Consider the following 13,500-nt stretch of genomic DNA (forward strand, 5'->3'; position numbering starts at 1 on the left):
TGTCAGTGAAGTTGTTGATAAATGAACAGATGATAAACTGCAGCTGTGTTGTGTCTTGTTCTCTCCATCAGACGCCTGTGAACTGGAACTGGACATGAACACAGCGTACAAACACCTCCGACTGTCTGACAACAGCAGGAAGGTGACATGTGTGAGAGAGGATCAGTTTTATCCTGATCATCCAGACAGATTTGACCTCTCGCCTCAGCTGCTGTGTAGAAATGGTCTGACTGGTCACTGTTACTGGGAGGTCGAGTGGAGAGGAGAAGTTAGTATATCAGTGAGTTACAGAGGAATCAGAAGGAAAGGAAACAGTAAAGACTGTTGGTTTGGAGGAAATGATCAGTCCTGGAGTCTGAGCTGCTCTGATGGTCGTTACTCTGTCCGTCACAACAACAGTGAAACAGCCATCTCCTCCTCTGACTCAAACAGAGTAGCAGTGTATGTGGACTGTCCTGCTGGCACTCTGTCCTTCTACAGTGTCTCCTCTGACAGACTGACCCAGCTCCACACCTTCAACACCACATTCACTGAACCTCTGTATCCTGGGTTCAGTGTTGGTGCTGGTTCGTCAGTGTCTCTGTGTCGTCTGTAGGTCTCACTGTCTCTCCTGAGGACAGAAACTCTGCTGACTCCAGGTTAGCTGCTGAAGTGTTAGGGTTAGTTGACTCTATTCACCATCAGACACTCTATACAGCAGATCGGTATTAGACTCACACACTAAATATTAATTTGTTTGATAACATCATTGTGATCAATATTGTTATCACCATCATCACTGTAGTCACAGTCATGGCTTGGTCAGGTTTAGGAAAGGACAATAATAACAACATGTTTAAATTTGTTTTGAGATTTAACAAAGAACAAAAACTGCAGGTTTCACACAGGAATTGAAAACTGCTCCTCTGTGTCATGTAGCATATAGTATAGTGTTTTATTGACCTGTCCATCCTGTCAAAATTACTACAGCCACTAGATGTCGCCAAATCCATTGTTTTCAGTCTAATGCTAAATCTGAAAAGAAAAATCTCTGACTCTGTTTAAAGCAGAAGGAAGTGATCGTTTTGGCTAACTTCTTGTCAGCAGATGGAGTTAGCAGTCCCCGCCCTCGTCCCTACGTCACCACATTCACGCGCATCCCTTGGCTGCACACAGAGAGAGGACCGCCCCTTTATGCCATTCTCTCTCCTCATTGGATAAAGCTTGTAGGATACAAGGAAAGTTTTCTCCTCGGCTTACAGCAGAGCAGAGTGATTGACAGACCCGTGTTTCAGACCAAACACTCTATGTAAGTTATGCTGTCGGAAGATTTAACTATTTAAGGCTTATATTAACACAAACATTCCGCTTACTTCTGCTTTAATGGGATTTTATTTGTTTCTTACTTTGTTTTATCATTAACTACTTGTACAATTTTTAAATCTACTTGCTGAGAATAAAAAATCTGAGACAGTGGAAACTGAACTGAACGAAAGGATGTAACTTCTCCTGTTTGGACCAACACTGATGTTAATCTGGATTTAATGTAAATGTAAGAATGTTTTTGAACAGTGAATAAAAGATAAATAAAAGTCTTTGTAACTGAAAATTCTCTCTCTCTCTCTCTCCTTCTCAAATTAAAATACTCTTAAATTATAATATAGTGGGCCAATAGTAATTTTATGAATTGAATAAGATATCTTGTAAATTAAAATTTCATACTGAAAATTTGTAATTCTTCTCTGAGAATATTTGTTTTATTTTATTCACCTTGACATGAACTGTATTCAAGCTGCACTTTCTCAGTGCACATTACCATGAACCATATAGGCCTAAATGAGTTAAACCCACATTTGAATGAATACAAAATGGTATTTTAAAAAAATATTTTAAAAGTTATTTTTTCCAAACTGTGTTTTTTTTTTTTTTTTTTACACTCGATAAACATCACTTCCTTTGCGTTATCATCATTATAGTTCACGTTGCTATTTTCCCACCCACTCAGTGTCAGTGAAGATCGTCTTTATTCAGGTGAGTCAGTGTCTTCCTGTAAAGTTTGTGAATGTGTGAGAGAAAATGTCTAGGTTCCCTCTGATCCACAGGACTCTGTCAAGTGATCTACTTCACGTCAAACACATTCACGTCAAACACATTTAATGAAAGTGACCGTTCCGTGTCTTTCACCGTCAGTTTTAGTTTTTCTACTTTTTCCACTTTCATCCGACAGACTCACCTGCATGTATCACATTACAGAACCCTGCTCACCTGGACACGCCCACACACAGTAAGACTCACCCGACACTTCCGTGATGCGCAGAGACAGAAACGGAGGCAGAAGGAGCAGCAGAGAAACTGAGCGGTAACAACTGTAACTTTCTGTTGGGTTAAAGCTTGTTGTGGATGTGTGGAAGTTCAGAGAAACAAAGAACTTTAAGTATTTTGGTTTCAGCTGTCATCAGTTTCTGTTTGATTGTTGTCGGTCGATGTGTCAATAAGGAAGTTGGTGATTCTGTTTCAGACAAACTCTGAAATACACGGTTCTGTAACTTAAACCGGACTTTGTGTCGTCTACACACAGTACAACTGTCAGAGACTTTCCTGACTCTGCTGAAGCAGAGCTCCACACATCACCCACACCCGCTACCTGCGCAACGGGGAAAATCTGTTGAAACACGTCAGGTTGTAAAGTGTAACTGAAACAGCAGAGGTCGCTGCAGAGCTTATTTTAGCCCTGAGGTAAATGTGGCTGATTATTGTCCACAGAGGTTCAGTGACATGAGACTGCTGGGGTGATGTTGTTGTCGACACATCTGTTTTAAATGGCCTCTGATGTCATCATTATTTTTGTCCAAACAGGTGATGTGTTGATGTTTACAGAGAAATGTTCTTGTCATGGTTGGACTCATTAACAGGACAGATTCAGAGACTGAGGTCAATGTGCATGTTGATGGTTAGAGGAAGAGGATGACTTTTACTATACTTATAATAATTCTGATAATGTGCAAAGGCACCGGCAACTCTTCTGTTTTCTGTCTGGTATACTGTATCTCAGGATATTGGAAAAAATGTGTGTATGAAAATAAATGTATGCTATGCTATGCTCTGACATTGGCTACCTCAAAGAAATAGTTGCCGATTTCAAGTCTGTCCCAAACATCTGACTAAACTGGTGATGTTCAACTTGTAATGTTTTCTGACTGTCACTTACTTTGACTGGTTCTTTCATAAAAATGGTTTTAATTCATATTTCTAAAGATTAAAAAAATCACACATTAGTTTGACTGGTACCAGATTCTGACAACAAACAATACATTTGATTTATGAAGACAGACCTGTTGCTGTTTTCTTCTTCTTCTTCTTCTTCTTCTTCTTCTTCTTCTTCTTCTTCTTCTTCTTCTTCTTCTTCTTCTTCTCTTCAATATGACTGGAGCATGTGTTCTGTGACTGTTATACTGCACCTTGTTAGGAAGAAAACAATTACATGTCCAGTAATTTCAGCATTACAAGGGTTCACTGTGCTGTCAAAAACAAGCACTGCCATATTTTTTAATATTCTGCCATTGACCGAGTATCAAAGTTTTGAATCTTGTGATGTCTGGAATAGATCGATGTGTCCAACTCATTGTATTTGTGACAGAACTAATGTGAGCCCTGTTGTGATGAAGTCTGTTGTTGTGTTTGTGTGAAGGTGGGGGCTCTGCTATGAATCAGTGTGAGGACAGAGAGGAGGGAGCCCCTCCCTCTAAAACCACTCTGTGGGGGGAAGATGAGAGCCAGACCAAAGCTGAGAGGTGAGATGAGGATCTCTAACTGTCCATGACTCTTCTCAATGTGCTGAGCTCAGCACTCACATCACTGCACCATCATTATTTACATTCACTGTCAAATCAATAACAGCACAGAAGAACTAATGAAGCAATAAATGAATCAACAGGGAACCACTGATTCTTCAACTGATCAATTAAGAGAAGGTCAGATGTGCTCAAAATTCATTTGTCACCTGTTTGTTTGTATCAGGATGCAGCAGCAGAGACCAGACTCTCCGAAAGCCAGCTGTGTGTCCATGAAGAGTGAGGGGTCAATGTTTCATCCTATTGATTTTAAAGCTGAACAACCTGCTGATGGAAGGTAAAAACCGAAAACGTTTATTACCACACTCTTCTGAACTTGAGTACTGAGAGAAAATCTCATATCATCACACTATTCTCCACTTTTTCATTTGATGTGGATATGATCAACTTAATTGTCATGTCAATGTCATCAACTCCTGGGTAGAAACTCTGCTTCATATTCATCAGTCGAATATTCTCAGCCTGTATGAAAACTCACCTGTTTGTCACATGTTTGTTTGTATCAGGATGCAGCAGCAGAGAGCAGACTCTGTGGTACCCAGCTGTGTGTCCATGAAGAGTGACGGGTCAATGTTTCATCCTATTGACTTTAAAGATAAAGAACTTCCTGATGGAAGGTAAGAATAGAAACCTGAACTTTGTTATTATCAGATTCTCCTGAACTTGAGCAATGAGAAGCTTATAACAGAAAACCTCTCAACATGCTACTGATGTGAATATGACTGAGGACAAATCCACCACAGACCAGTGAGGTCCTCCTCAGGTAGGTTCATCAGTTTATGATGAAATATCACAACATCATCCCATTATTAGAAAATCTTCTACATATACACCAAGACAACATTTTCTGTCTGTGACTGTCCATCGTATTGTATCAGAAGTCTCTAACAGAAAGCAATAACTCATTGTTTAAAAATTGTTTTGTAAGTAGGTTTTCACATAGGGGTCATTTACTTTAACAATAGACTAACGCCAGGAATACACTGGGAACGGCCGCGACGCGATACGTAAGCGGGGCGGAGCGGAGTTTTTTAACTGCTACACTTGGCACAGACGCGACGCGACGCGGCTTCACTGTTTGTTGTTGCAGCTGTCAGCTTCACCTTGTCAAGCCTGCAGTAAATGAGTGCACTTTATGCATCTCAACACATTTTTACATCCCTCCTGTTAAAATGGATTGACAGTACCTTTTTCACAGGTAATTTGCTGACTATGTAGGGTTTGCAAGTGCAGACTATATTAAATGGTATCAATTAACTGTTTAACTACACGATCATGGATCCACAATGTAAAAAAAACAAACCCCATAATGTTGCACTGCTACTGGCTTTGCCTCTGGTACATGAGACATTTATTTTAATCACTTTTAAACGTAATATATTCGTTTTATACACACTTCTCTGTAGTTTTCTACCTGTTGGAGGGCCGCGTAGTACGCGACGAGGAAATAAAATAGACTCGGCGCGAAAAAGAAGAGAAACGCCGCGCGACGGCCGCTGGAGAGCGCGTCGCTCACATGGCCGGTGGAGGAGCTTCCATTGACTGAATGGGTGCGAGCTGCTGCGGCTGTCGCGCGACATACATTTCGCGTCGCGGCCTTTCCCAGTGTATTTCAGCCGTAACTTGTTAAAAAAAGAGTTGTTTTGAAGTCTGATTTACTGCCATTTCTTTTTGACACAGACATTGTCAGTTCAAAGAGAAATAGCATCATCTCACCCCCTGAGCTTTTTTAACAATATACGCTAACTTCTTCATTACATCACGACTCTGGAGACGTAGGTGTAGTCCACAGGTTTAATAATGTATGAAGATGTGAAACTATAACAAAATACAAATGCGAAATCAATATAAGTTAGTTAGAAAGCATGGCAACAACTAATTTGCCATCAAAAACACATACAGTCAAACATCATAAAGTTTCAAATAATGGCACAGAAAAATGGAGGTTATACAAAGGCCTACAAACAATCCACAGAAGATGAAAGGCTAGCAGACATCTGATTCTGGTGGTGAGGTGAGGTCTGACAGCATGAAAACCCAATACTGAACATCTGCCTGTTTTTCGAGAAAAGGAAACCCAACTCACTGCTCACCACTAGGGGCAGTAAAGAACAATTGTAACAGCACATACGCTGCCCTCTGCTGGACAGCAGTAAGGTGTAACACACCTTTTGTTGCTGGGAAAACAACACAGTTATTCAGTTACATGTTGTGTAGGTCTTTTTTTTAAAGTTTGATTTAATTTCAAAACATTTTCTCTCTTGACCTTTGTTTGTTTGTATCTATCAGGAGGTAGCAGTCTCCTGACATCTTAATTTCATCACTGGGGATCTGAACTCAACAGTCACCTTTGATCAATTTAGGTGATTTTTTTCCCCCTCCCCAGAGTTCAGCAGAAGATCTCTGAGGTCCACAGTGATCAGTCTGCACAGCACCATCAACCAGACCTGGACTCCATATTTATGGTCTGTACATGTACAATCACACAGTTACTGTTGAACTACATCAACCACAGAATAAATGTTGAACTTTCCTTCAGGTCCTAACAGTCTCCATGTTGCTCTGTTTAGACCAGCAGACCTTCAGACTGACACATGACTCACTTGTTGTCTTCAGATTAAATTAAATGTTCAGTTTGTCATCTGTTCCAGCTGCTGGAGGAGAACATTGTCACTTTTGTGAGGAATGAGTTGACGAGAGTCCAGAAGGTCCTGAGACCAGATTACCCAGAATGCTTAGAGACTCAGGGGGAGGATGAGAAGATGGTGGAAGGTGAGGATGAAGAGCAGAGGAAGAGCAGCAGAGAGGCATTTCTGAAGATCACATTGAACTTCCTGAGGAGAATGAAGCAGGAGGAGCTGGCTGACTGTCTGCAGAGCAGTAAGAGGATTTCAATAAAGATTTTTGGAAAAATTAGACAATTGCTGACATGAAAAGAGGGAAATGCATTTAGGGAATGTTTAAATCTTGTGTTTTTAATTTATTCATTGATCTAATTTGTTGCTTGTTCTTTTAGAAAATAATGCTGCAGTTTGTCAGCGGGAACTCAAATCCAACCTGAATAAGTTGTTCCAGAGTGTGTTTGAGGGGATCTCTAAAGCAGGAAACCCAGCTCTTCTGAACCAGATCTACACAGAGCTCTACATCATAGAGGGAGGGACTGGAGAGGTCAATGATGAACATGAGGTCAGATATATTGAAACAGCATCCAGGAGACCAGAAACAACCATCAGACATGAAGACATCTTTAAAGCCTCACCTGGAAGAGATGAACCAATCAGAACAGTGGTGACAAAGGGAGTGGCTGGCATTGGGAAAACAGTCTTAACGCAGAAGTTCACTCTGGACTGGGCTGAAGACAAAGCCAACCAGGACATACACTTCACATTTCCATTCACTTTCAGAGAGCTGAATGTGCTGAAAGAGAAAAAGTTCAGCTTGGTGGAACTTGTTCATCACTTCTTCACTGAAACCAAAGAAGCAGGAATCTGCAGGTTTGATCAGTTCCAGGTCGTCTTCATCTTTGACGGTCTGGATGAGTGTCGACTTCCTCTGGACTTCCACAACACTGAGATCCTGACTGATGTGACAGAGTCCACCTCAGTGAACGTGCTGCTGACCAACCTCATCAGGGGGAAACTGCTTCCCTCTGCTCGCCTCTGGATAACCACACGACCTGCAGCAGCCAATCAGATTCCTCCTAAATGTGTTGACATGGTGACAGAGGTCAGAGGGTTCACTGACCCACAGAAGGAGGAGTACTTTAGGAAGAGGTTCAAAGATGAGGAGCAGGCCAGAGGGATCATCTCCCACATCAAGACATCACAAAGCCTCCACATCATGTGCCACATCCCAGTCTTCTGCTGGATCACTGCTACAGTTCTGGAGAAGCTGTTGAAGACCAGAGAGGGAGGAGAGCTGCCCAAGACCCTGACTGAGATGTACATCCACTTCCTGGTGGTTCAGTCCAAACTGAAGAAGATCAAGTATGATGGAGGAGCTGAGACAGATCCACACTGGGGTCCAAAGAGCAGGAAGATGATTGAGTCTCTGGGAAAACTGGCTTTTGAGCAGCTGCAGAAAGGAAACCTGATCTTCTATGAATCAGACCTGACAGAGTGTGGCATCGATATCACAGCAGCCTCAGTGTACTCAGGAGTGTTCACACAGATCTTTAGGGAGGAGAGTGGCCTGTACCAGGACATGGTGTTCTGCTTTGTCCATCTGAGTGTTCAGGAGTTTCTGGCTGCTCTTCATGTTCATCAGACCTTCATCAACTCTGGAGTCAATCTGTTGTCAGAAGAACAATCAGCCTGCCGAAGGGTCGAACTGTTTAGAGATCAATTTGAACCAACACTCTTCTACCAGAGCGCTGTGGACAAGGCCTTACAGAGTTCAAATGGACACCTGGACTTGTTCCTCCGCTTCCTCCTGGGTCTTTCACTGGTGACCAATCAGACTCTTCTACAAGGTCTAATTTCACAGACAGGAAGTATCTCACAGTGTAATCAGGAAACAGTCCAGTACATCAAGAAGAAGATCACTGAGAATCTGTCTCCAGAGAAAAGCATCAATCTGTTCCACTGTCTGAATGAACTGAATGATCGTTCTCTAGTGGAGGAGATCCAACAGTCCTTGAGATCAGGACATCTCTCCACAGATGAACTGTCTCCTGCTCAATGGTCAGCTCTGGTCTTCATCTTACTGTCATCAGAAGAAGATCTGGAGGTGTTTGACCTGAAGAAATACTGTGCTTCAGAGGAGGCTCTTCTGAGGCTGCTGCCAGTGGTCAAAGCCTCCAACAAAGCTCTGTATGTGCACAGATTAGGGGTGCAACGGATCAAAAAACTCACGGTTCGGATCGTTTCACAGATCAGAGTCATGGACTGGATCATTTTTTGGATCAACAAAAAAATAATAATAATAACTTTGTCTTTCGTATGTAAAACACTTACAGTAGAGTTAGTAATGGAGTTACTAGATGGTTAAAGTAATTCATTACCAGTAACTACAGTACTGTAACCAGTAACTATAGCGTTACTTCTTTTTTTTTAAGTAAAATGCTCAAATATGTCAAATTACTTAGACTTCTCTCCCTAACCCCCTTCATCTGCAATTAACCAACTTGCTCAGTTACTGTAGCCTACTCCTCCACACAAGCAGGCTCCACAAAGTGCTGAGTGATGAAAGGCTTTTTTCCGAACGGTTGATGAACTGAAAATAATGTATATAAAGTACACTGAAAGAGGAACTAAGCAGGATATTTCCTGTGGCTATGCTACATTTTTACCTTAATTAAAAAGCTCTGGAGTAGGCTAATTGTGATAGTTAACTACATGACTTGTGACTGGTCACGAGTGAGAACGGAGGCTCTCTGCCTTCCACCTGGCGTCTCTCTCGTTGCAACATCAGTGTAGTAGTACCTGACCGCCGCCCCGGTGTCCCAGCTCTTGTCTCTGTGGCACCGCAAGACAAACGCGCTGCGTAACCCGTAATCTTTTGTTTATCAAATTTGTGTCATCCACCGCTCCATTTATTGATTTGTTGCCGGCTTCGTTGTAAACAAATGCACGTGGCCCGGCAGAGGGTTAGAAAAAAAAAGCGACCAGACTTAGTTCCTCTCTAAATGGGTGTGGCGTTCAAGCTCCTCCATTCCTGAGCTCGCCATGACCACGTTGCACTTAACAAGTGTGTGTGGATCGAACATGCACACAACTTTTTTTTTTCATAAATCAATCCGCGGATCTAGTGTGTGCCGAACCGAAGATGTTGACCCGAACTGATCACGGATCAACGATGATCCGTTGCACCACTAGCACAGATATTCATCTATATAGATCTTTATTAATGAACACTGAATGAGAGAAAAATACAAATCGTCATTGTTTTCTTTTGTCACTCCCCAGGCTGAGTGGCTGTAACCTCTCAGAGAAAAGTTGTGAAGCTCTGTCTTCAGTCCTCAGCTCCCAGTCCTCTAGTCTGAGAGAACTGGATCTGAGCAACAACGACTTGAAGACAGAAGTGAAGAAACTGTGTTCTGGACTGGAGAGTTTTTACTGTAAACTGAGAAGTCTCAGGTTAGAGTGTAGCTTTTGTGTATGATACTTGCCTCTTATTTTCTTAACGTATTGAATAATTTAATTTTTCCTGAAATTCCTCTCCAGACTGAGTTGCTGTAACTTATCAGAGATAAGTTGTGAAGCTCTGTCCTCAGTCCTCAGCTCCCAGTCCTCTAGTCTGAGAGAACTGGGCCTGAGTAACAACAACCTGCAGGATCCAGGAGTGATGTTGTTGTCTGTCGGACTGGAGAGTCCACACTGTAAACTGGAAACTCTCAGGTAGGGTGATTTTTGTCAAGGCTTTGATTCACGTAATACTTTTTGTACCTGCTGAAATCTTGATCTCTATATGTTGTTACCATAGGTTGTCACTCATTTCTGGTCATTTGTTGGAGTTGTGTCCTATTTTGATTAATTGCATTAATTGAAATAGAGTTTCAGTAAAGGTAGTTTTGCTTCTGTAACATATTGTGGTTACAGAAGTAGTGGTTAGCCTAGAGCTAAATCTGGTGTATTTACATTTTGGATGTTCATGAATACGCAGAGTCCCGTTACAAATAAACAAACAAATGAAATGAAATTATGTTAAATGAAAAACTCCAAGAAGACGTAACACGAGACCTGACCTGGTTAATAGTCACAGACCACAGTCAGACTCACACTCAGTTTCTATCAACACAAAGATTAAACCTTCTCACTCTACCTGCATAATATGACTGGAGTTGTGAATCTAATGACTGTGAAAAATACAAGAAACAGGTGATACATCAACCAGTGCAACACACACTGTGTCTCATTCATGAAAAGTTAGTAAATCTGTGAGTAGATTTGCACAAAAAACCCATGGTACTGGATTCAGTACCATGGGTACTGGATTCATGAACGCTGCAGGAAACTAAGATTTGATCATAAGCACATCCTCCAGCAAGATAATATCCAAAACATAAGTCCAAGATATGCCAGAACTACCTTAGGAAAGAAGAAGTCTCCATTGAGCAGGTTTGGGTTGAACTGGACAGAAGAGTGAAAGCAAAGAAACATACAACCTTTATGGAAACTTCTACAGCAGAGTTGGGAAGAACTTTTGATTTCCATAGTAGAAAGAATGGCATGAGTGTGTTTAGCTGTTAGATCTGACAAAGGTGGCTACTTTGCAGAGTCAAAAGTTTAGAATATTGGTTCATAAATTGATTGTATGACTTCTTTTTGAACTTAAGTTGTTTATTTGTTCTATGATTTAATTTCATTCAGAGTAGAATGAGACATTAAACTGCATAGTTTTTTTTGTAAGAGAATGGAAAAAATTGTGGTGTTCTAATACTTTTGACACCTTGAAGGGCATTATCCTGCTTATACCATCACCTACCAAAGAAAAAACTGTTAAATCAGTTTTTTTTTACAGTTAAAATCATACATTTTTCACAAGGAGCGGCGAAAAAATTGATGGGTGAAAAAAAAAGAATAATAAGGATGAACTTTCTCGAGATCTCGAGAAACTTTTGCAAGAAAATTTTTTTTGTACCCATCAATCTCAGTAGTCAGAAACGACTAATCAACCATTCATCACTCTCAGCCAACACTGGGACATCCTGTGGGATCCCTAAATTTTTTCTCTCTCCAAATGCAAGTTGAGCCATTGATAGGATTGACAAGATTTGGTTGACCCCTGTAAGCAACATGTTGTATGGCCATTTTAAAATTAAAATTGTAATTTCCAAGTGTAGATTTTGTAAGGAGCCACGAAACTAAAACTAAAATAAGTAACTAAAATATTGACGAATGCCAAATGCACGTAACAGTTTACACAAAGTTTGTTCTGTTCATGTTTCATGAATGAGATCCAGTGTGTGTGTGTGTTCAGTCTGTCAGGTTGTCTGGTCACAGAAGAAGGCTGTTCTTCTCTGGCCTCAGCTCTGAGCTCCAACCCCTCCCATCTGAGAGAGCTGGACCTGAGCTACAATCACCCAGGAGACTCAGGTGTGAATCTGCTGTTTGCTGGACTGGAGGATCCACACTGGAGACTGGACACTCTCAGGTATGGACAGATGGACAGACAACAGCAGCTCTCACACTGTGTCTCTGGCTAACTGAGGAACTGTTTCATGTTCCATGGTGGATGAGTGAAGTTAGATGAAGTTGATTTCGACTTTGTTTTCTCCTCCAGGGTGGACCATTGTGGACTTCAAACACTGAGACCTGGTCTAATAAAGTGTGAGTATGTTTTAAGTTTGATCCATGAGAATACAGCTGCACATGTTACACTTATTAAAAACATCTTAAGAAAGAATCCACTGTAAGAAGATTCTTAAAGGGATAATTCACCCAAAATTCAAATTTCATTGTCTACTCACCCTCATGTCGACTAAGGGCTGGGAGAAGTTTCAGAGTCCTCCGTGCCTTCTCTGAGTTACAGGGGGGCTCGGCGCAGCACTGCACTGCCATATGACGGTTGCGAACGGAGCTCACTTTTCTTCGTCCAAAAAGACACACCAAAAAACATCCACCTCCATAGTGCTCGTCTGTAATGTCCCTCTTGTATTGAAGCCCCAACATGAGAAATTGTTCCGAAAAAAATTAAATAAGTACTGTATATGTTTTAAGCTTGTTTGTAGTTGCATTACAGACGAGCACTATGGAGGTATTTGGATGTTTTTTGCTGTGTCTTTTTGGACGAAGAATTGTGAGCTCCGTTCGCAACCGTCATATGGACATGCAGTGCTGTGCGGAGCCCCGCTGTAACTCAGAGAAGGCACGGAGGACTCTGAAACTTCTCCCAGCCCTTAGTCGACATGAGGGTGAGTAGATTTAGTTAGTTAGTTAGTTTGTCTTTATTGTCTCCCTTGGGAGAAATTCATCCTGGACAGACCAGAGACTCCAGGCGCCATGAACTATACACAAAACAATACATCTAAGACCATAAACAAACACATCATCATATCCCCCAGCTCCTTGCATGCCCCCCCACAATGTCCTGAAATCACCTATACATATAAAATAAAAAGACAATAGTAATAATAATAACATGATGCCCATCTGACCCTTTGCTACAGCAACATTATTGCACATTCCTCTTTACATTCAGCAGCACACTCATTATTGCACATTACTCTTTCCTCTTTGCATACAGCAACACACTCATTATTGCACATACCTCTATACATACAGCAGCACACTCATTATTGCACTCAGATAATGAGTGAAATTTGAATTTTGGGTGAACTATCCCTTTAAGAAGATATTGGTAAATGATGCCCAATAACTTTGACCGATTAACCAACTATTGGTTGGTCAACTCTAGGGATGGGACTTTTTGTCGACAAAACGACCAACATTCGACACATTCTCCCCTCGACAAAAAAAATAGAGTGTCGACATGTCGAGGGGGCGGGGCTTGTGGGATTTCCATGTGTAAATTGCATTTTGTCTTTCAATATTTCCTATTCAAATAAACAGCAGAAAGTGCCACATGAAATAGAATATTTTAAATAAAACAAATCCACTTTTTCTAAATGGGATAGCTACTTGACCCTCATTCTACTTCATATGTGATGGGAGCGTTCGCGCATGCTGACAGGCGACAGAGACAAGAGATCAGCTGTCCGGGCTCCCTC

General features: G+C 41.4%; 1 protein-coding gene across 5 annotated transcripts in view; it reads left to right on the top strand.

Annotated features, from left to right (window-relative positions):
* The window catches only part of LOC146961223 (protein NLRC3-like), a 141,747-nt gene that overhangs the window by 126,769 nt on the left and 1,478 nt on the right, over nt 1-13,500 (top strand). The window contains exons 1-10 of one of the 5 annotated variants that reach the window (XM_085770294.1): nt 3,652-3,770; nt 3,997-4,107; nt 4,337-4,447; nt 6,217-6,295; nt 6,482-6,710; nt 6,847-8,641; nt 9,737-9,907; nt 9,995-10,168; nt 11,751-11,924; nt 12,054-12,100. In XM_085770294.1, the coding sequence (XP_085626420.1) occupies nt 3,682-3,770; nt 3,997-4,107; nt 4,337-4,447; nt 6,217-6,295; nt 6,482-6,710; nt 6,847-8,641; nt 9,737-9,907; nt 9,995-10,168; nt 11,751-11,924; nt 12,054-12,100 (2,980 nt within the window). In that variant the 5' untranslated portion in view covers nt 3,652-3,681. The other 4 variants (XM_085770295.1, XM_085770296.1, XM_085770293.1 and 1 more) reach the window with 4 other exon arrangements.

The sequence above is a fragment of the Trachurus japonicus genome, chromosome 24 (genome assembly GCF_045865225.1).
Source record: "Trachurus japonicus isolate A0001 chromosome 24, Traja_1.0".
NCBI lineage: Eukaryota > Metazoa > Chordata > Actinopteri > Carangiformes > Carangidae > Trachurus > Trachurus japonicus.